This window comes from Vombatus ursinus, unplaced genomic scaffold, assembly GCF_900497805.2.
Source record: "Vombatus ursinus unplaced genomic scaffold, bare-nosed wombat genome assembly UNPS02004437.1, whole genome shotgun sequence".
Classification (NCBI taxonomy): Eukaryota; Metazoa; Chordata; class Mammalia; order Diprotodontia; family Vombatidae; genus Vombatus; species Vombatus ursinus.
In genome coordinates this window covers 663,307-685,609 of record NW_020944215.1, presented here as the reverse complement: position 1 = coordinate 685,609, position 22,303 = coordinate 663,307, and the positions used below count along the sequence as shown (strand labels likewise).

General features: G+C 48.7%; 1 protein-coding gene across 1 annotated transcript in view; it reads left to right on the top strand.

The window, feature by feature from the left end:
• Positions 1-11,359: 11,359 nt before the first annotated feature.
• XPNPEP2 (X-prolyl aminopeptidase 2) overlaps positions 11,360-22,303 on the top strand; it is a 46,719-nt gene continuing 35,775 nt past the window's right edge. The window contains exons 1-6 of the mRNA XM_027836173.1: positions 11,360-11,657; positions 13,896-13,969; positions 15,450-15,560; positions 17,602-17,665; positions 18,922-19,026; positions 19,560-19,646. Coding sequence (XP_027691974.1) covers positions 11,621-11,657; positions 13,896-13,969; positions 15,450-15,560; positions 17,602-17,665; positions 18,922-19,026; positions 19,560-19,646 — 478 coding nt within the window. The 5' untranslated portion in view covers positions 11,360-11,620. The remainder of the gene's footprint in view (positions 11,658-13,895; positions 13,970-15,449; positions 15,561-17,601; positions 17,666-18,921; positions 19,027-19,559; positions 19,647-22,303) is intronic.

Below are 22,303 nucleotides of genomic sequence, written 5' to 3'. Positions count from 1 at the left end.
TAGGCGTAAGATAAAATACATGGGATTATACGGGAAACCAGTTACAGTTATCTCTTCCACATCTTGACTTTCCTCATCTTGGTTTCAATACATTGTGGATCAGCATAAGAAATTAAATGGGAATTTTGGGGGAGTTTTGCAGAAGCCGCAGACAACATGCGAAGGCCAGCAGACAGCACAGGAAAAGTTTAGAAACTCAGAAATGCACAAAATCTATGTACAGTATTGTATAACATCAACATATTTTGTCTTTTAATACCGTAATAATCCAGACTTCTTCTCTGGTATGAAGGGAGGGCCAAAAAATTATACGCAGATTTTCCAGATCACAGGAGCACTGAGCCCCCAGACCGGCGATGTGGAAGGGATAACTGTATGTTGAAATACAGCTGTTGAAATATTAAAGAAAACAAGTTCATCGACCCCCGGTTCTGAACCCCTGCCCTGGCTGGTGTCTGAGGTTTCTTCCAGCTCTACACCAATGATGCTATTATTTTGTTGCCCTGGTTTGCTAGTTCCCACCTTAGAAGACACAGAGCTTGACGGAAAGGAGATGCAGGTTGGGCAAAGAAGTAAGGCCTAGACAGAGGGGATTAGGGCAAAGACAACGGTAAGGGGATGGAGTTGAGGGCAGAAATTGCTTAGGGCCTGAGTATTGGGAGACCTGGCTTTGAATCTCAGCTCTGACCTAGTTTCGGGTGAAATCACTTTGTCTCTCTTATCTTTGGTTTCCTCTTCCCTCCTTGGGGTCCATGACTCTTATACTACCTGCCTAAAGCGGCTCTTGTGGCAATAGCATTTTGGGCACTGTAGAAATGGAAGGACTTGTGGGGCCTCTCCAAGCACCCTGAGGTCAGAGCTGCGGCCTGGGTGCTAGGAGGGCCAGAGGTTAAGTCAGGATTCCTGCCCCTTGGAAGGATCATGTGATGTCAGAGCTGGAAGGGAGGACCCTTAGAGAAGGGGAGAACTAGCCTGAAGTCATACAGCAATAGGAAAACGAGTCTAGAACCCAGATCTCTTGCTACCCAAGGGAACGCATTTCCTTTCTACTCCCGCTGTCAAACGATCCCTCAGCCAGGGGGATTCCTCGGGAGCTGCTGCCACCGCTGTTCAGATCGAAGCCAGCCAACTGGGGGTTGGAGGCTTGGCTGGAAGGAGGCGGGGTTTGCTGTTTTAAATTGAATGTTTTGGAGGGTTATGGGATGGTCTGTTCTGGCAACCGTTGCAGACAGAGCCTCACAATAGTTTCCAATTTCTTTCCCAGCTTCTCTGTCCCCCCACTCCCGTGCCCCAAACTCTTAACTCACTGTCAGGCTCAGTGAATTTGTTTTTTCTGCGCTTTAAGGTGATAAATACTCCAGCGAAGCTGCCCCAGCTGCCCCTGGGGCTTGGTATCATAGCATCCTAGCTCTAAGATTGGAAAGGCCCTCAAGGGGTCATCAAGCACTATCCTCTCATTTTACAGAGGAAGAAACTGAGGCCCATGGAGGGGAAGTGACTTGCCCAGGGTAACATAGGATATGAGGTAGGATTGGAACCCATAAGTTCTTCTGACTCCAAGTTCAGCACTATATGCATTATACTCCCCTGCCTCTCTTAATAATCCTAAAGGTGTCCATTTTCTCTAGCACTTTATGTTTTACAAAGCATTCCTCACACACAGTCGCTTTGGGAGGGAGACAGTATTGGTGGTATTCTCCCTACTTCACAGAGGAGGAAAGTGAGGCTCATAGAGGGGGAGTAACTTAATGAAAGTCACACAGTTTGTGTCAAAACCGTGATTGGCTGCCTAGGCTGTGAACCTCCACCTACTGGGGCGGGGGGGGGGGGGGGGGGGGGGGGGGGGGACGCCACCCTCAGGGCTGAGAGAAACAGCCTGGTGTCCTGTAGAGGTGAGGAAGCTTTGAAACTGACCCTACCCTGAGCAGCAGCTTTGGGGCCCTAGGTGCAGACTTGGGCCCTTCTGCTGGCCAGATGGCAGCTGCTGGGTTTCCCCCATTCCCCAGCCCTAGCTCCATCCAAAGTTCCTGACTCTATTCCATCATTTTCCCCACCCAGCCCCAAATCCCTCAAGTGCGTGCCTCCTTCACCTGGTGGGGCTGGAGAAGCCTGGGCCTCTTGTTCCCCCACTCCACTTCATCCTCCCTGGCCTCTCCCCTTCCTAACTGAGTTGCCAGCGACCCTGGCTGACACCCCCGATCAGATCATTTCCCCTTTCTCCAGAACGTAGCCTCTGCCAAAGGCTGATTCCTGAGAAGTCAGCAAATTCCTTGCTCCAGTGAGGCTGAAAGGTTGAGTCCATCTGTTCTGGGAGCATTTCCTTGTCTTTATTGTATTCTTTCCCTCTTGGGGAGTTATTCTGGCTTCTGAGTCTTCAATTTCCTCCTGGAGTGGAGGAGGAGTGGGGCAATCATGGCAAGAACATTGAACTTGACATCAGGAGACCCGAGTCTGAGTTCCCATTTGGCCACTCACGAGCTGTGTGACCTTGGACAAGTGTCTTAACTTTTCTGAGCCCGTTTCCTTCTCTGTAAAATGGGGGTCCTCCAGAATCCTCCCACTCTTTGCTGCCACAGGCTTAGAGGGAGGACAACCTGAAGGTGTGAGGTCTGATTTGTTTCATGTGTCAAGCATGAGTTGGAAGAATTCATCCACTGGCTGGTTCTTGGACAGCAGACAGCCTGTTACCAGGGCTGTACTTAAAGGCCTCCAGGATTAGGGAGGTGCTGCCAAAGCCAATGACTCTTCCCTTGGCTTCTGGGAACAGTGATCTGGAGGACCCAGGTTTGGAGATAGGCTTCATTAAGGCAGTCACTCCTCCTCCTCCTCCTCCTCCTCCCCCTCCATCCTACTCTTCAGAAGGAGTCAGAGTCTATCTTGACAAAATTCTGCCATAGGACAAAAGGATTTCCAAGTCAGGGTCAAGACCTGTCCCACTCATTCATTCATTCATTCATTCATTCATGCGACAACCATGGCAGGAAGTATGGTAGAGTGAGAAGAGCCTTGGCTCCACAGTCAGAGTCTTTGTGTTCAAATCCCACTCAATTATTTGTCTTTTTTTTTTAATTTTTAGGCAATTAGAGTTAAGTGACTTGCCCAGGGTCACACAGCTAGTAAGTACCAAGTGTTTGGTCTGAGGTCAAATTTGAACTCAGGTCCTCCTGACTTCAGGGCCAGTGCTCTATCCACTGAGCCACCTAGCTGCCCCATCAACTATTTGTCTAACCTTGGATTACTTCATTCCCTTGGGTCTCTGTTTTCCCATATGTAAAATGAGAGAGTAATTATTTCCAAGGTCCCTTCTGATTCTAGAGTTATGAGGTGATATCAAGCTCCTTAATCCTGAGGATTTATTAAGGTCTAAATATGTCCCGAGCCTCATGTTAGGCTCTGGGCAAGATACCAAGCTTAGACAGACACAGTCCCTATGAGCTCGTGAAGCTCACATGCATACAACCGTGATGTAGTACGTAGGCCATGCTAGACAGGCAGTGAGGTGCAGTGGGTAGGGCACCAAGAGTCACCACACCCTGGGTTGTCTGATTCTGTGCAAGCTGTCAGGGTCACTCCTTGCTGAGAGCCCCACCCCCACCCCCTCAGCCGTTCAATGGGGATAATGAAACCTGGACAACTTACTTCTCAGGATGGGTGTGAGGCACCAACTTAACATAAATCATTTTGCAAACCTTAAAATGCTGGCTGTATTGTTCTTGTGTTTGTGGACATTTGGCTTCCCTGGACAGAGCCTGGTCCTGCCCGTGCAGACAGGATGCCACGGTTGGAGAGTCAATACTGCCTATCCGGAGCCCCTAGGCCCCACTGTCCCCAGACTGGTCACAGAAATACAGAATTTTATAAAAGAACTGGACATTTTGGCTGTTGCCGTTTAGTCATTTCAGTCATGTCTGACTCTTTGTGATCCCATTTCTTGGCAGAGATATTGGAGTGATTTGCCATTTCCTTCTCCAGCTCATTACACAGAGGAGGAAACTGAGGCAAACAGGGTGAAGTGACTTGCCCAGGGTCACACAGCTAGTAAGTGTCTGAGGCCCAGTTTGAACTCAGGTCTTCCTGACTCTCCCACCTGGGTGACTTTGTGAGGCTAGGATTACAAATGAGTCCATGGCTGATACTTGGGTCCTCCTCTGCAGTTAGCTAGCTCATTGATTTTGGATAAGTCACTCTCCTCATCTGTACAATGATGATGATGGATTAGATGGCTTCTAAGGTCCAGTTTGGGCTGCTAGGTGGCACTGTAGTGGACAGAGGGCCAAGCCTGGAGTCAGGAAGACCTGAGTTCAAATTTGGCCTCAGACACTTACTAGTTGTGTGACCCTGAACAAGTCACTTCACCCTGATCTATGTTCTGTTGTATTTTTATCTGTTTTATCAGATATTTCTCAATTACATTCTCATCTGGTTCTTGCTCAGTCAGCAGTGTTGTGGGCCAGCCTGAGGGCTGTGTGTCTGATACTTCTGCTGTGGGTTTCTCCTACTCTCTAAAAACAGAGGATTGATGGTATTTCAGGTCCCTTTCATCTTGGGACGGCCTATGTTCCTCAGGTGGCAGAGGTCAGAAGGTCCCCCTTCCTTCCCATAAGGACATGGTAAAGTGGAATGAGGGCTGAATTTGAAGTCAGAGGGCCTGGGTTCCAATACTGCCTCTGCCACTTCCTACCTGTGTGACCTTAAAGCACTCTAGAGGCCTGGAGTCAAGAGGCCTGAGTTTGAATCCATCTTTGGATACTAGCTTCATGATTCCGGGTAAGTCACATGGGATCATAGAGTTAGAGACAGAAGGGGTCTTTGAGGTCATTCAGTGGAACCTCCTCATTTTCCAAATGAGGAAAGTGAGGCAAATAAAGGTTAAGTGACTTGCCCAGGGTCACACAGCTAGTAGGTGTCTGAGGCAGGATCGGAGCTTCAGCCCCTTTGGGACTCAGTTTCCTCATTTGTAAAATGAGGGGATTTGGCCAAGTCCTTTCTAAGGTCTCTCAGTGGTTTAGCAGACTCTTTCAAGCAGTCTCATGCATTCATTCATTATTCACTCATTCATTCACTTATTTATTCGTTTCTCTGACAAACGTGGGAGGCAGTGCTGTGTTTTGCAATGAAGTGGAGTTGCCTTTGATGAGGTCTCGCTGACGACTTAGCCCAGCCATGCAGCAGGTGCAGTGCTGAGCTCCTCAGGGAAGGAGGCATGCTTTTGGAATCTTGTCACTTCCTTTCCTTTTTTGTAAGACATGGGGAAGGGGGAAGAGAAACTAACTAGCAAGTGGAATAAGACATAGAATAAACAACCGAGGGGAAAAAACAACCCCTGAAGGCCGGGGAAGCAAAGGAAAATAAGGAGGAGATTACAGAATGATTCATCACCCGTCACCATCTGATCCGGTTCTAAAATCACCTTGGTGACAGGAAACGAAGCCCAGGACTCTTGATTGGCACTTCTGTAGAGGGACTGGCATGGGGCTCCATTACATCTTAGGCCTTCCGGGGAGAACCAGTGGCTTAGAATTAATAGCTCATTTTAGAGCCTGGGAGCTGAAGGGGATGGGCAGCACAGTGGGGTACTGGAAAAAGCATCGGATTTAGAATCCGGACCAGGGTTCGAATTCTACTGCTAGGCAGTGACCTTAGGCAAGTCACTTTCTTTCTCTAGACCCCGTTTCCCTACTCTCTAAAATGAGGGATTGGACTAGATGGTCTCATGTCCTTTTCAGCTCTAAGTCCTATGTTCCTAAGGTGTCAGAGGTCAGAAGGCCCCCCTTTCTTCCCATCAGGACATGGTAAAGTAGAATGAGTAGTGAGTTTGAAGTCAGAGGGCTTGAGTTCAAATGGTACTCCTGCCACTTCCTACCTGTGTGACCTTGGGCAAGTCATTCAGCCAGCTCCAGATCCTCCCCGGCCTCAGTTCCCTCCTCTGTAAAATGAGAGGTTTGGATTATATGGCCTCTAAGGTGCCTTTAAGGCATTTTCAGTTGTGTCAGACTCTTTGCAACCCTATTTGGGGTTTTCTTGGCAGAGACACTGCAGTGGTTTGCCATTTCCTTCTCCAGCTCATTTTACAATGAGGAAACTGAGGCAAACTGGGCAAAGTGACTTGCCCAGGGTCACACAGCTAGTAAGTGACTGAGGCTGGATTTGAATTCAGGAAGAGGAGTCTTCCTGACTCCAGATCCAGTGCTTTACCCACTGTACCACCCAGTTGCCCTGAGGTGCCTTTAGGCTCTAGGCTATGATCTAGTGACTTTTCTGGGTCTCGGTGTCCTACTCTGTAAAATGAAGGGGTTAAACTAAATGGCCTCCAAGGTCCCTTAGGATCCTATAATCCCAAGTCACTCTCCTCCCTGGGTCTCAGTTTCCTCCTCTGTAAAACGAAGGAGTTGAACTAGCCTAGATGGCCTTTGAGGTCTCTCTCAGCTCTGGATCTATGACTCTCTGACCTACTGCCTTGACTACAGCTTTCTAAGCTGCTCTGGGTTGGGTATTATTTCACACAGCACTCTGGGGCCAAGAAAGCAGGGCTTTGTGTGTGTTTGCTTAGAGACTGACCTCACCTCAGACCCTGGAGGAAAGGAAAAAGGTGGAGGCAGGGACTTGGGGGGTGAATAGAGTTATAGGAGCCATGACCCCTGCCCCCCAGGAGCTGAGCTAGGCAGGGCAAAGGCTATTGGCCCCACTGAAGCAGAGAATCAGACAACCATGAAATGGCTAAGCCAGAAGATAGAGTCCCGTCATTTTGCAGACCATAGAGGGGAAGGGCCTGAGCTAGTGTTAAGGGGCAGAGTCCGTCCTCCAGTCCAGATACCCTAGCTCAAATGTGCCCACCCTCAAACCTAATCACTGAGACAGAGCATGTTCCCTTGACCCTGATCCCTCCCTACCATCTCCCCTGATCCATCACTACCTACAGCAGGGATTAGGACCTCAGGTGCCTTTGTGTCAGGGTCCTACTCCTTGCTGCCTGATCCCAAATGTGCATTTCAGTCCCATAGCTGGCTCTTTGGTATACCAGGATCTCTAGGCAGCCTGTAGATATCACCTTGAACTCCAGCTGCCTGATGATGTCACCTGATAGACAGACCATCAGGGCAGCTAGGTGGTGCTACAGTGCATAGAGTGCTAGGCCTGAAGTCAGGAAGACTCCTCTTCCTGAGTTCAAATGTGGCCTCAGACACTTACTAGCTGTGTGACCCTGGGCAAGCCACTTACCCCTGTTTGCCTCAGTTTACTCATCTATAAAATGAGCTGGAGAAGGAAGTGGCAAACCACTCCAGCATCTTTGCCAAGAAAACCCCAAATGGGGTCATGAAGAGTCAGACATGACTGAACAACAAAAAGATAGACCATCGCAAACGGCAACAATTCCAACAGGGAGGAAGAACGCAAGTTGTCCAAGGAGAACTGTGTGGCTTACTAAGGAAAGGTTACAGGGTCTGGGCACACAAGGGTTGGCATGGTCCTGTAAGAACCAGGTAAGGACAGCAAAGGACAACAAAAGCTGTAGGACCAGGCACTGGGCCTGTGGTTTCCTTCACAACTTCTCTGCAACTTACATTCTTAGAGTTGCCTGAGACACTGAGAGGCTAAGGGACTTGCCCAGGGTCATACAACCAAGGACTGGACTTGAACTCAAATCTTCCTGGCTCAGAGGCCAGTTCTTTATCCAGGAGGACAGGGACGAAAGGAGGATCCTAGAGTTAGTGTGGAAGGGCCCTGGGGAGGAGGGGGGGAATCTAGTCCAAGCTGCTCATTTTACAAAGGAGGAAATCGAGGCCCAGAAGGAGGAAGTGACTTGGAAAAGGCCACCCAGGTAGTAAGTAGCAGTGATTGGGTGTGAATACAGGTTTCTTGCTGTCTTGCCAGTGTACCTCCCAGAGGTAGCACATTAACTCTTTCAAAGCCCTGGGGCCACTGCCAGAGGTGAACGGGTCAATGATAATGGACAATAGAGAGAAAGCAGAGCAGCCCAGTGCTTATTTGGCTTGTTTTCTCTGCCAGGGAGACTGACCTTTGCACTGGGAAGGCCAGAGTAAAAGTGGCTGATGGAGAGTTGATGCCCAAGATAAGGAAGGAGATAACAAGAGATTAACTAGCTGCCTTTGATGAGTTCAAGTCACTGACCCCAGATGACCTCCATCCTCGGGTACTGAGAGAACCTGGGGCTTTGGGGGCAGAAGGTGACACATGAGCACTGTCTTCAAGGATCAGAAGGCCTCTCCTATGGAGGAAGGCTTCAGTCTGTTCTGTCTGGCCCCACAGGGCAGAACCAGGCCCAGTGAGGAAGCTGCAAAGAGGCCAAAGGCTCGATGTCAGAAAACACCTCCCAACAATTAGAGCTGGGCCCCAGAAAATGGGCCGCCTCAGAGGCAATGGCTTCCCTGCCATTGGAGGTCTTTAAGCAAAGGCTGAAAGTGGGTACATCGTAGAAGGGACTGGATTAGATGGCCACTGAAATCTCTTTCCATTCTGAGCGTCTGGGACTCTGTGAACCAGACCCTCATGACCTCTAATGGGCCATGCTCACACAGAGACAGATGCCTGGCCCGTGGCACAAAGGACTGGGCTTAAGAAAGTATGGGGCTTGGTGGAGGGCTCATCCCCTCTCCTGAATCCCCATCTGATCAATGGAACCTGGAAGAGAAGAGGGGATGACTCCCCCTCCTCCCCTGGCCAATAGCACAGTTTTGAAAATTCTAACTCTAAGGGGCAGTTGGGTGGCACAGTGGATAGAGCACTGGCCCTGAAATCAGGAGGACCTGAGTTCAAATCTGACCTCAGACCAAACACTTGACACTTACTAGCCGTGTGACCCTGGGCAAGTCACTTAACCCCAATTACCTAAAAAAAAAAATTCTGACTCTACCCTGTCCAGGCTTAGGATTAGGGTTCAAGTGCTGAGGGAAAGGTAGAAGCTGGGGACCAGGGTACCCAGGACAAGCCCCACATTGGGGGCTCCACCCCGATCCCCAGCTAACCAAGGCTCTGCTTTCAGACACAACTGTGGAGTGTCAGCAGCAGAAGAGAGTTGCTAAATGCTTTCACCTAGCCCATAACTTGGCCCCAGACCAAAGCTTGAAGTCAGCAGGCTGTAACCCTGGAGAAGACCCAACAAAGCATGGACCTTAGCCCTTAGCTCTATCTACTCCCCAGGTCATTTCCCTGATATAAACCAGGTCTCAGCAAGGGCTCCATTCCGGAAACCAATGAGCTAAGAGGAGAGTAATGGGAGAGATAAGGGATAAAGAGATAGGGAAGGGGAGGAGGAGGGGCAGGCTCGGCTGCCATCAACTTCGTCATGGGGAGGGTTGCCAGGATACCAGAGAGCCCTGGGTTGGACGGCGCCTCGAAGAATTAATAGCATGTCCATAGTGCAGAGTCCAGACCATAAAGGGCTGGTGGCCAGGACCAGTGACAGAGAAAACTTACTGGTTTGCTAGCTTGTAAACTCACTTAATCCCGGCGCTCTTTGCTATCACCCAGACTGACAGGCCAACAGTTCCAGGAAGATAAGGGCAGGGAGGAGATGCACTAACATGGAAACTAAGTTGTGTGGGTGTCATAAGGGGAAGGGGCAGGTTTGCCTCCCTCCCCAGCTCATCACTTCTGACTCCAGTTCTTTTCCCAGGCTCCTGATCCAGGCTGCCTCCTGTCTAAGCCTCCTTTTCCAGCCCTCCCTTCCCCCAAGGCAGCAGCCTATGCTCTGGTCCTTCTCCCTAGGCCAAACCTGGCCCTCCCAGGCTCCCATTTCCTCTGCCCTCACTCTCAAGTGACCTGGAAAACTTAACCTTGGTAAGGCTTTAATGAGTATGAACATGCTAACTTAACAGGACACAGGTAGTGGTAAAATGTGGCAGGCAGGTGGGGGAGGAGACGTTCAAGGACCTTCATAGGATCATGAACTCAAAACTGGAAGGGACTTCAAAGGTCATGTAGGCTAATCCCTTCATTTTACAGAGGAGGAATCTGAGGCCTATAAAAGGCAAGCGATTTACCCAAGGTCACACATGTTACCATGGCAGAATTTGAACTCAGGACCTCTGACCTTCAGTCCAATATTTTGTTGTTGTTATTGAGTCATTTTTCAACAGTGTCTGACTGTCTGTGATCCCATTTGGGGGTTTTCTTGGCAGAGATCCTGAAGTGGTTTGCCATTTCCTTCTCCAGCTCATTTTACAGATGAGGAAACTGAGGCAAACAAGGTTAAGTGACTTGCCCAGGGTCACACAGCTAGTGTCTGAGGTCACATTTTAACTTGTCTTCCTGACTCTAAACCCCGGAACTCTACACACTGCAGCACCACCTAACTGCCCTTCCCGCCTAAAGGCCGTGGTATCACAGAAAGAACACCAGATTTGGAGTCAAAGGACCTGGGTTCCAATCCCTGCTCTGCTGCTTACTATTCATGGGATCTTGGAAAACTTGCTTCACAATTCTCTAGACCCCAGTTTCTTCACAAAGACAAAATGAAAACCAGCCCCCTGACTTGTAGGAGTTTACATTCTATTTGGAGTATAGAACAGGGAAAGAGATGAATAACTAAAGGGGCATCAGGAAAGGCTTCCTGTAGGAGGCACTACTTGAGTTGAGCCTTGAACAACTGTTCAAGGATTTGAGTGCATCCCAGACATGCAAAGGTGCAGAGGTGGGAGATGAAGGGTCAAGTAACATGACAAGGACATAGAGAAAAGCAGTCACTGCCCACACAGAGCTTATCTTCTACAATATGAATGGGACCTGCTATTATATCATCAACCTTTCCAGGGGAGTTAAAAGGATCTTAAACCGTAATTAAGCTCTAATGGGGGGGATTTCAGTTACCAACCTCCTGAAAGGTAGAGGTGGAGAGGGCTTGGGGGAAACCTGACAGGCTCATAGGATTTAGAGTCTGAAGGGACCTTCAGCACCATTTGTTTCAAATTCCTCATTTTACAGAGGAAGAAACTGAGTCCCAGAAAAGGGAAAACATCGGTCCAAGGATTTAAAGCCAGGTTCTCTGATTACAAATGAAGTGTGCTTTGTGTTTCTCAACAGAAACTGCCAACTTGCAAGTGATGGGGAGGTTTCCAAAGGGGTCTAATGTGGTTTCCCAGGCCCCCAGGAAGGACAGGGGCCAGACTTTGTTAGTCAAAGAGAAGCCAAGCGGGACAATGGGAAGAGAAAACAAGCCCATCCGGAGGCCAGTGTGAAGTTACAGCGGGCTCTGGGGTGAGGGCTACAGGATAGGAAACAGCTTGTGGCAGAGGGAAGGCCTGATTTGCAGAGTACGTCTGGGCCCTGCCCCATTGGAAACTGGAACAGAAAGGGGTTGGAGGGGGGTGCTGATTCAAAACAGCTGTGGCTTCTCCACCCTGGGGGACCTTTGCACTTTGCCCCCGTCCCCAGCATACCCTGGTTCTGTTTTCGTGGAGCCGGCAAAGACAGTTTAAAGCTCCCAGCTATCTAGGAGGGCCCTTGGAGCCATTCAGAGGCTCCAGTTGGGGCTGAACCGTGTGTAGGCCCCACTCCCTTCAGCAGACCCAGCCCAGCCCGACTGTCTTGGGGAGGCCCGGAGGAAGCCCTACAGGGAGAAAGGTTGTGGCCGGCATAGCCCAGCCACAGCCACGGAGGTACAATGGTCCCGGCTGGCCTCTGGGCCTTCCTTCTGTGTGGTATGTGGATGACTTCCTCTTTCTTCCATTCAGGGGCAGGCAGATTGAGTGGGGCAGGAGCCTAGACTTGGGTGGCTGATGGTTCCACTCCCTTAGGTGACTTTGCATGAGGCTGCCCTCTCTACCTATTTCCACCCCCTTCTCCACTCCTCCATCTTTCTCAAGAAAACTGCTCCTCAGGGTAGGCCCTCGGAGAAAAATGATCATAGCAGTCTTAGAGCTGGAAGGGCCCTTAGAAGGCATCTTGCCTAGCACTCTTATTTTACAAATGGGGAGACTGAGGTCCAGAACACAGAATGATGAAGAAACCTTTTCTGTTTTCTGTGCCAGCCATACTGACAGGCATTTAGTACCTAAAATAAGAAGCCTGGTATAAGGAAAAGAGTACTGGACTTGTAGTCAAGAGACCTGAGTTCAAATTCTGTCACGGTTACTTGCTGTGTGACCTTGGCTAAGTCACTGCTTCTCTCTGAGGTTAAGGAGGTCCCTCCCCTCCCCCTCCCCCCCTCAAAATGAGAGAGTTGGGCTAAATGATGTCAAAGGTCCTGTTTAGCTTGAAATCTATGATTCTAGCACAGTCTACTTCTTTATGCCTCAGTTTCTTCATCTGTAAAATGAAAATATTAATATATATGGTAGCTTCCTTATAGGGGTTTTGCAGGAAAAGTGCTTTCGAAACGAAAGGTGTGAGAGACATGGGAGTTTTTGTTATTGTTCCTGTTGTTATCATTGTTATCATTATCACCCTTGCCCTGATTGTCCGAATGGCCAGAGCTCTCAAACCAACCAGCAGCCCAGTACTGTGGGCCTGCAATAACCAGATCTGGAGCTGAATGCCTCACTGCCGCCCATCCACTATGGAGTACTTTGGATGACTTTATAAAAGACCACCTGAGCTTTGGAGCTTCACAGAGAGGCTCCTAGAACGCTAGTTTACGTCCCGTGGTCCATCACCAGTAAAAGAAGGTTCTCCCCACTGCCTACCGCCCAGAGTGGTGAGGAAAGTGCTTTGCAAGCCCTAAAGCGCTAGAGAAATGGGAATATTTCTAGATGAGCTACTGTGTCCTCTCCTCCTCATCCAAACTCACACGGGCTGTGCCCCTGCTCAGCAAACCCCTCCTTTGTGCTGGGCAACAGGCAGCACATTTTCTTACAAATGAACCTGTTCTAAAGTGCTCATGGCTAAGACCCTCATGGGGGGGGGGGGGGGTTCGTGTTAACTGGGTAACTCTCACTAGTGGAAGGGAATCCGGGGCAGCAAGGTGGCACTGAAGTGGACACAGCACCAGGCCTGGAGTCAGGACGATCTGAGTCTGAATGAGACCTCAGACACTTCCTAGCTGTGTGACCCTGGGCAAGTCACTTCACCCTGTTTGCCTCAGTTTCCTCATCTGTAAAATGAGCTGGAGAAGGAAATGGCAAACCATGCCAGTATCTCTGCCAAGAAAACCTCATATGGGGTCGTGAATAGTCAGAGAACTGAACAATAAAGAGGGGAATCCACTCAGGTGGGATTCACAGCTAACCCGCCCCACTCAGACATTGGCTCAGTCTTGTCTGGGTGACTCTTCCTCTCCCTCCCCACCCCCTACCCCCACCCCCAGTTAATCTTGGAGCTTGGAGGGATATTAATTAAAAAGAGGAGCAGATGCTGATTTGGCCTATTATTTTATCAAGGTACCTTCTCCCCTTAAAACCTTGGTCTGGGATTTCTTAACCTTTGTTCTGTTTAAAGGTTGACCATAAAAAAAAACCCCACCACCCCTCTATCTATAAGTCTCATCTTCCCCTTGAGCTTTGATCAGAGTGGGGACACCTCCCTGCCTCCCCCAAGGCAGCCAGGAAGGTTGTCCAGCCCCATATCTAGAGTCTGAAAATTATAGGCTCCTCTATTGCCTTTTGGGTAAATCCCACTCAGTGAGGGTGAAAGAGACAAAGGGGTCATGGTGGGAGGAAGAGAATCATAGAATGTTGGGGCTGGAAGAGATCATATAATCAGAGATTATCTGAAGCAGAGATCTTCTAATCTAATCCCCTCTCCCCCCTTTCACAGAGGAAGCAGACCCAGAGAAAGGAAGCACTTTCTTTGCCTAAGGTCACACAGAACCAGAATTTGAACTCTGGTCTTCTAACTCTAGCTCTCATTGAATCTATACAATTCCCAGATTTAAAAAATGTTTCAAAAATAAAAACCAGGCTGAGGTACTGCAAGTGACTGTTTCTCTCGCTGTTTTCTAGCCTGTGTTCTAGGCCACCCAAAGCAAACAACATCTGGAGGAGAGGATATGAGAAACTGTTCTGTGACCCCACCGGTGAGGCTGACCCTCTTCCCAAAGCAGGGCCCCTCTTCCCACGTGGCTTTTGCTGGCCTCTGTACTCAATGCCTCCCTTTCCAAGACAATTCTCTCAGCTCCCAGACTCTCCCCTTTCCACCAGACTTGCTCCTGGTTTCCTGGCTCAAGGGCTCTGTTTCTGATTAACTGCTGGAGAATCAGTCATTACTCCCTAGTCCTCTCTGGCTCCATCAATATCCCACCTCCAGAGGCACCAGTGGGGCTGGGGGATGAAGCCTCAAACTGAGGCAAAGCTGTGGGGGGAGGAGTAAAGAGAAAAAAAAACAAAGGGAATGGGAAGTAGAGGGGGGAGGGGGGAGAGAGAGAAGGAGGAGGAAGAGGGGGAGAGGAAGAAGGAGGAGGGGAGAAAAAGAGGAGGCGGGAGGGAAGGGGAGAGAGAAGAAGAAACAGAGAGAAGGAGGAGGAGGGAGAGGGAGAGGGAGAGGGGGGTAGGAACAGAGGGAAGGAGAAGAAGAGGGGAAGATGAAAGGGGGGAAAAGAGGAGAAAGGAGGGAGGGAGAGAGATGGCAAAGGATGAGGAAGAGACAAAGGACAGGAGGGGAGAAAAAAGAGGGAAGGAGAGACAGGAAGAGGGAGGGAGACTGGGAGAGGAGAAGAATGGGGAAGGATGGAAGGAGGGAGAAAGGTGAAGGGAGGCATAGAGTTGAAAGGAGAGAGATGAAAATGGGTGGAGGAAGCATAGGGGAGAGAAACCATCAGTGCCTGCAAAGACCACCAAGCGTTTCATGGCTTCCAGATTGGGCTGGACCTGCAGAAGGGATTTTGGCCTGAGATGTCCGGCCCCACCTTCCCCTCCTCCATTGCCTCTCTTGTTTCTAAGTGCCTAGCAGCAACTTGCGTATAGCAGGCATTTGATAAACACTCATTTATTTGAATATCATCAGTTGCCTAGGGGATTGGGACTAGTAAGGGAAGTGAGGGGTGTTGAACATTCTAGTTATGGAAATTGGAAAATTAATGGAGTCTTTCCCAAACCAACCCAGGCATCCAGGCCAGGGGGCAGTGACCAGATGTTCAGACTGCTCTCTCCTCCCACCTCCTCCACCCCCAAAAACATACGTTTGAGCTCTTCTCCCTCCATGGATAACCCAGGATAGGGGCCTGGGAGATGACTATAGTTAGGAGGCACAATATGGATAATAAAGCCCTGAAGGAGACTGAGGTGGAGTGACCAGGCAGGTAGGTGGAGAGGCCAGTGGGGAGGGAGGATCCAGGAGGAGAGGGTAGCCAACATTATCAAGGCTGCACAGAGGTCAGGGAGGATGAGGATATACCCAGGGCTTCCCCTGGCCTTTTTCTGTAGCCAAGCCTGAAAGGGCCTGAAGTTGAAGGCATGTAGATCAATATTAGGGCTAGAAGGGCCAAGGGTCCAGGGTCTACCCCACCCAAACCATTGTGTTTCCATCTATCTCCCTGGGACCTTGGGGGGCCATGTCAGTATCTTCCAGTCACAGCTGTCAACACCACTATCCGGCTCAAGGACCTTCGACAGCAGATGGAGACTAAAGGTCTTGATGCCTACATCATTCCTGACACTGATGCCCACATGGTGAGTGGCCATCCCCCCCAGTCCAACGTTAGTCACCAAGAGAAGACTCAAGCTAGAAATGAAAGAGGGTGAGAGGGGATCTCACATCTTGGAAGGCAGGACATGGAGGCACAAGTTTGTTCACCAAACCCCAAGGAGGAACAACGAGCTGGAAAGGTGAAGAACTTCATGAATGAAAGAATGAATAAATGAATGAATTAAGCATTCATTAAGTGCTTCCTATGTGCAAAGCACTGTGTTAAGTCCTAGAGGTGCAAATAGAAAAGTCACAGTCCCTATTCTCAAGAGGCCCACACTCTAATGAGACCTCCCTTGTAGAAGGTTTCAGCTGCAGCACAGAAAGAAAGGTCCCCTGATCTTTAGGGTGCAACCGCAAAGCAGATGGCAAGGCCTCTGCTTTAATGGCATTTCCACCAACAAAATCTTAGCAGTTTCTGGTGTTGAACCATTTGATACAGCCAAGACCTTTGGTCACAAAAATGTTCTGGGTCTTCAAGTCACCTTCCTAAAACTTAGGTGAACCTGTCACCTCCCTACTTACTAGGCTTTCATGGCTCCCTGTTACCTCCAGGATCAAATATAAAATCCTCTGTTTGGTTTTCAAAACCCTTGGTAACCTGGCCCCTACCTACGTTTTCAGTCTTTTGACACGTACTCTATGAGTCAGCTATGCTGGCCTTCTTGCCCCATCTTCTGACTCTGCGCCTTAGTCCTGGCTGTCCCTTATGCCTGCAAAGTTCTTGCTCCTCATTTCCAGGTTTCGGCTTCCCTGGCTTCCTTCTAGTGTCAGCTTCTGTAAGAAGCCTTTCCCAGTCCCCCTCAATGCTAGGCCCTCCTCCCTGAGATTACCATCCATTTATAGATTGTATGAACATAGCTGTTGCTGTGATCTCTCCTATTAGATAGGATCTCCTCGAGGTCACACGTTGTGGTTTTTGCCTTTCTTTGTATTTCCAGTGCTTAGCAGAGTACCTGGCATATAATAAGTGCTTATAGGTAATGATGCTGAGGATGGTGACTTTATCTGCCAGACTGGTAGGCAGGTCAAGTAGACACAGGGAAATTGGGGACAAATGGGGGATTCAGGAAGGTGGGTCAGAGTAGTCTCTGCTCTAGGTCAATCAACAAGCATTTATTAAGCTCTTACTGTGTGCTAAACATTGTGCTGGGCACTGGGGCTACAAAGAAAAGTAGAAAACAGTCCCTACCCTCAAGAAGCTTCCATTCCAATGGAGGAGACAACATGCCCATCAACAGGCATGCACAAGATGCGTAGAGAGGGGAAAGGTCAGACAGGTATGGGGGGGATCAGGAACAGCCTCCTAGAAAAGGTGGGATTGGAGGTGAAATCTGAAGGAAACCAGGTAATTTTAGAGTATTCCAGGGACCTGGGGGCAGCCAACGTGAAGGCCCAAAGATGGGAGATGGAGCCTGGTCTGCCAAACTCTGAAGTGCAGAAAGACTCATTCAAGAGTCAAATCCACATGAAGATCTGATCAGGGCCCAGCCTTTCTGTGCTATGCATTGAGTGGATACAAGAGTTATCGGACACACAGTCCCTATCTACAGGATTCTTTGTAATGGAGCAAGAGAGGAGATTTACATTTACAGTGTAAGAGGTAAGGGAAGGAGCAGTTAATGAGGGCGGCAACAGTTACAACAGCTCTCATTTCCAGAGCGCTTTAAGGCTTACAGAAGGCTTATCTCTTGGCCACCCTCGGAAGTGGGTTGTGCAAGGATTATTAGACCCATTTTACAGATGTGGAAGTGGAGGCTCAGAGAGATGAACTACCCTACCCAGGGCTACCCAGCTAAAAAGGATCAGAGGCAAGACTTGAACCCAGATCTTCTGGTACCTAGTCCAACATTCTTTCTACAGCACCACACCAAAGAAGGCTTCGTGCAGGAGGCCAAACTGAAACTGGGCTGTGATGGAAGGCTACATTTGGGGAGAGAAGAAGGGAGGGCATCCTAGGCCATTGTGGGTGAAGGGTGACCCAGGATGCAGAAAGTTCATGAAGGTGTCCTGTTGATTTTTCAGAGTGAATACATTGCCAAACACGATGAGAGACGCTGGTGGATCTCTGGCTTCAGTGGCTCTGCAGGTGATGGCCTTCACCCTTGCCTCGCCCAGCATCCTTCTGGCCAGGGGGCCACCTTCCCTGGGCCAGCGTCCAGGCATTCAGGCCCTTGATGCCCCTGGCTTGGCCTTGTCCAGGGTCATACAGATAGCATCAGAGATGGGATTCAAACACCCAGGTTCTCTGCCTGTCACATGCTTTCCATTGTACACTCTGCCTCCTACAAAGAATGCAGCTCTGACTATTTCGTAGTAAATGCTATTTTAAACGTGCATTAAAGCTATGTATACTTCATTCACTTGGCATGCACCGATTGAGGAAATCCAAAACTCTTGAGGGCTAACTTAGGCCACCAGATCCATAACTAGGACGGGATAACTAGGGAATTTCCCAGAGGTTAGATGTGGGAACTGGAGTGGGGGAGGGGAGGAGGTTCTACAATTCCTTCCTACAGCTCATGGTCCTCTTTGGCCTTGCTCTGTGTTGCATAACCCCAACTCTCTTGCCAGGCTCTGTGCTACTCTTCCCTCTCGTAGGCCCTGCCTCTCCTGACCCATGACTAAACTGTCCACTGCTCTATCATGTCCCCACTTCCCTCTCCCCTCCCCAACTCCTTTGGTCCCTGGTAAAAGACTCCTACTATGAGCTCTGCTGACCACAGGACCCTACGCACAGTAGGTAATGAATTGATGTGTTTAGTGGACTGAATTGTATTTTGTGCTGGGTACTGTGGACTCCACAGAGATGAGCAAGGCCTGTTGTTGCCTGCCCTCGTGGTGCTCACGGACTAGGAAAGGGGAAAGACACAGAGAGAAAAGCAGTTAAAACCAGGTAGGGCAATGAGTGCTCAGAAAGGGACCACCATGGGTTGGGAAAAGAGTTGGTGCTCCCAGCTGATTGCCCACAAAGTAAGAAGAGAGGCCTTCTGTCAAGACCCTGAGCTGTCATTTGGTGAAACACCCTGGTACAGGGTGAAAGAGCATAAAATTTAGAGTCCAAGATCCTGGCTCTGTTACTTACTGATTTTGTCACCTTGGACAAGTCACTATATCTCCTTGAGCCTCAGTTTCTTCATCTGAAAAATGAGGGGGTTGGACCAGATGGTCTCTGAAGTCCCTTCCACTTCCAGATCTAGGGTCCTATTTGTGTGACCTTGGACCAGTCTCTTCCTCTCCCTAGGAATCAGTTTCCCCATCTATAAAATAAGTGGCTTAGACTTGATGGCCTTTGAGGATCTTTTCAGCTCTAAAGCTATGATTCTTGCCTTTCTTCCGTTCCAGGAAATGCAGTGGTGTCCAAGATGAAGGCAGCTCTGTGGACTGACAGCCGTTATTGGATTCAGGCTGAACGGCAAATGGATTGTAACTGGGAGCTGCATAAGAAAGGTATGGAGGGGGGCAGTAGGGCTCAGGTTTCCTCTCCCCTGGTTACAGCAAAACCCCCAGAGCTACCTAGGGCCCCAAGAAGAGGATATTTTCAAACCAAACACTGGCTGGCCTGATGTACCCAAGGAAAAGCATCCACCTGCCCCTTCTTACTGGGTGTCTCAGCACGGGTACACAGAGATTCAGGGGAGTTCTAAACCCTTGGCTGTCAGGGCTCTAGAGGGTTATTTCCAAGAAGCTCAAGGTGTTTGGGATAGGCCCTAGCCTTTGGTGTTGACCCCCAAGAAAACTAACACTCCTAACTCTCCCACAATGCCAGTAGGATATAAATTCCTTGAGGGCATAGACTGTTTCACTTCACCTTCACAGATCCAACACCTGCCAAGAGCTTGGAACATAGTAGGCACTTAAGGACGCCTGTTGAATAACAGAACCCTGGACTAGAAAGACCTCAGGGCCCAGGAGGGATGGGGATGGGTGGCTTGCCAAGCAATCACACTTATCTAAAGGGTGTTTCCCATTGGGTTTGGCAGTTGGCACTTCGCCTATGGCAACATGGATCCTGGCAGAAGTTCCAGCTGGAGGTCAAATTGGCTTTGACCCCTTCCTCTTCTCCATTGGTATGTACTTAGCTTTGAGCTGGGCAGTGATGGCGGCAGGGGGCGTTCCAAGATACAGTACTGTGATTAGCAATGACAGGGAACATCTAGGGTGATCTGGCCTACAACCCAGAAAGTGGGTATGATATTGGGGCTTCTAAGCTGTCAAATCCTTGAATAACATGTGTTTATCATCGCACGCCTGCCAGACAAAATGTGGAGAATACCAGGTCCTCTGGTGCTTGTTGTGTGTTGACTACTGAAAAAACCCAAACAACAAAACAAAACATATTTGTTCCAGAAGAACAAAATGGCTCCTTACAGGCTTCTACCAAGCTAACTCCCCTGCACATGTCAAAATCATGCAAGGGAACCTTCCCATCTTTAACAGCAGGTAAAGTAAGAACCAGGAAGATGCATGCTACAGAGTTCTTTAGCACTGTTATGGACCATCAAAGTCACCATTCCCCAGATGTGAGGTCCTCTGGGGGCTAGCGCCCACTTTCCTCCTTCAATGTAGCTATATCGTGTATACTTACCAATGCAATTAGGCTATAAGCTCCTTGAGGGCAAGGACTGGGTTTTCATTTTTGTCTTTGCATCCCCACAACATAGCACAGTGCCTGACACACAGTAGATGCTTTGTAAATGCTTGCTTGCTTGCACTGTGCTGATTGCATCAAGCCCCAGGAAACCAAAGTTATTTTACATCTATTGTCTCATTAAGAGCCTCACAGCATCCCTGTGAGGCAGGTGTCATTATTCCCATTCTACTGATGAAAAATAATTGTAAACCACTTAGCACAGTGGCTGGCACATAGTAAGTACAATATAAATATTACCTATTATTATGAAAAAACAGAACCTCAGAGGTTAAACAACAGGCCCATGGTTACACAGCTAGTAAGTGTCAGAGACAGGATTCAAACCCAGTTCTTCCACACAGCTACTAAGTGTCCTAAGCAGGATTGGAACTCAGTTCTTCCTGACTCCAGGCTCTGTCTCCTACACACCATGCTGCCTTTCAAGTGGGTGACACCCACCAACTGGAGTTTATGAAGCCAGTCACAGATGCTGGGGATGGGCTAACTCAGAATTCTGCACCAGCTGAAGGATGGGAAGGGGAGGACCATGCAAAGATGGCCAGTTGAAGCAGTGGACCCAGATCCCTGCAGGGGACCCCAGTTTCTTGTTACCTTCCCAATTTGGAATCCTCAGTTTCCAGCATTGGTGTGTTTAGAGAATTTTTCAGGTGCTGACCTCACTCAAATGGGAGAGTTTACAGGTGATTTGCTCTCAGAAAATCCTTTGAATCAACTGGAGACCCCGTAGAGGGACTGCCCATTATCTCTTTTTGGGCAGATAAACTGGGAAGGTCTGCATATTTAGCTCGATGAAAATTTATCTAAATTCCCCCTACAGACAGTTCTCAGAAAAGAGGACAGCAAAGGAGGGGGTAAAGTTTTCTTTCTTTCTATTTTTTTAAAGAGATGGGTTTGATGGGTTAGATGTAAGTCCCCTTTCCAAAACTCATCACTCCTTGTGACCCATCTGCTTAGGATGCAGTTAGATCCGGATTCCTGGACAGAATCTTACCCGAACAACATCAAGTCTTTCCTACAGGTACCAGAGAGTACAGTTAGTTTTAGTTTGAACAGGAGACTGGGGTAGCCCCAGCATGTCCAGACAAAACAGTGCTCTGTGGATAATGTGAGGAGGCACGATGCCCACTGCTATGCTGTTCGGGCAGAGGATAATGAGACTATTTCCTGTAAGGAGCTTTGAATGTGGCTTTTAAAAGGCAGGATGGCTAAAGTGATTGATGGCCAGTCTCTGTCGGCCAAATAGGTAAGTTTTTGTTAAAAACCTGAAGTACTAAGGTACAAAGTACTAAGGGTATTTCCACCCTGCCAAATCTGAGAACATCCCTAAAAGCTTCGACTGAATCTGCTCAGTCCCTCCCCCCACCTAGAGGTTCAGAGCCACCCAAGTCATTGTATCCAAATGTGAGGGACTGTGGGAATGAATACCCCTACAGTGAGGGGTGAGATTCCGCCCCCCATTCAGGTTGTTTTAACTGCAAAATCACAGAGGATACAGGATGACCATATATTTGGGTTTCTTAACATATTGTTGTGTCCTGGACCCCTTTATTTTTTTCTTTTTTAAGTCTTTCTATTTTTTAAATTAATTTTTTGTTACATTTTAAGTTCCAAACTGTCTCCATCCTTCCCCACCCCACACTAGAGAAGGCCACAATTTGACACAGATAGATAAAAATAAAGGTAAATGTATATATGAAAACCCACATTATGTATACATTTATTTATCAGTTCTTTCTCTGGAGGTGGATAGCATCTTCCTTCGTAGGTCCTTTGTAGTTGATTTGAGTGTTTACCAAACTCAGAATAACTTGGTCATTCACAGTTACGCTTTGAACAATATTGCTGTTACTGTATACAAGGTCTTTGGCTCTGCTCATTTCACTTCTCATTATTTCCATGTTTTTCTAAAATCAACCAGCTTAGGGGCAGCTAGGTGGCACAGTGGATAGAGCACCAGTCCTGAAGTCAGGAGGACCTGAGTTCAAATCCGACCTCAGACCAAACGCTTGTCACTAACTAGCTGTGTGACTCTGGGCAAGTCACTTAACCCCAATTGCCTAAAAAAAAAATGCT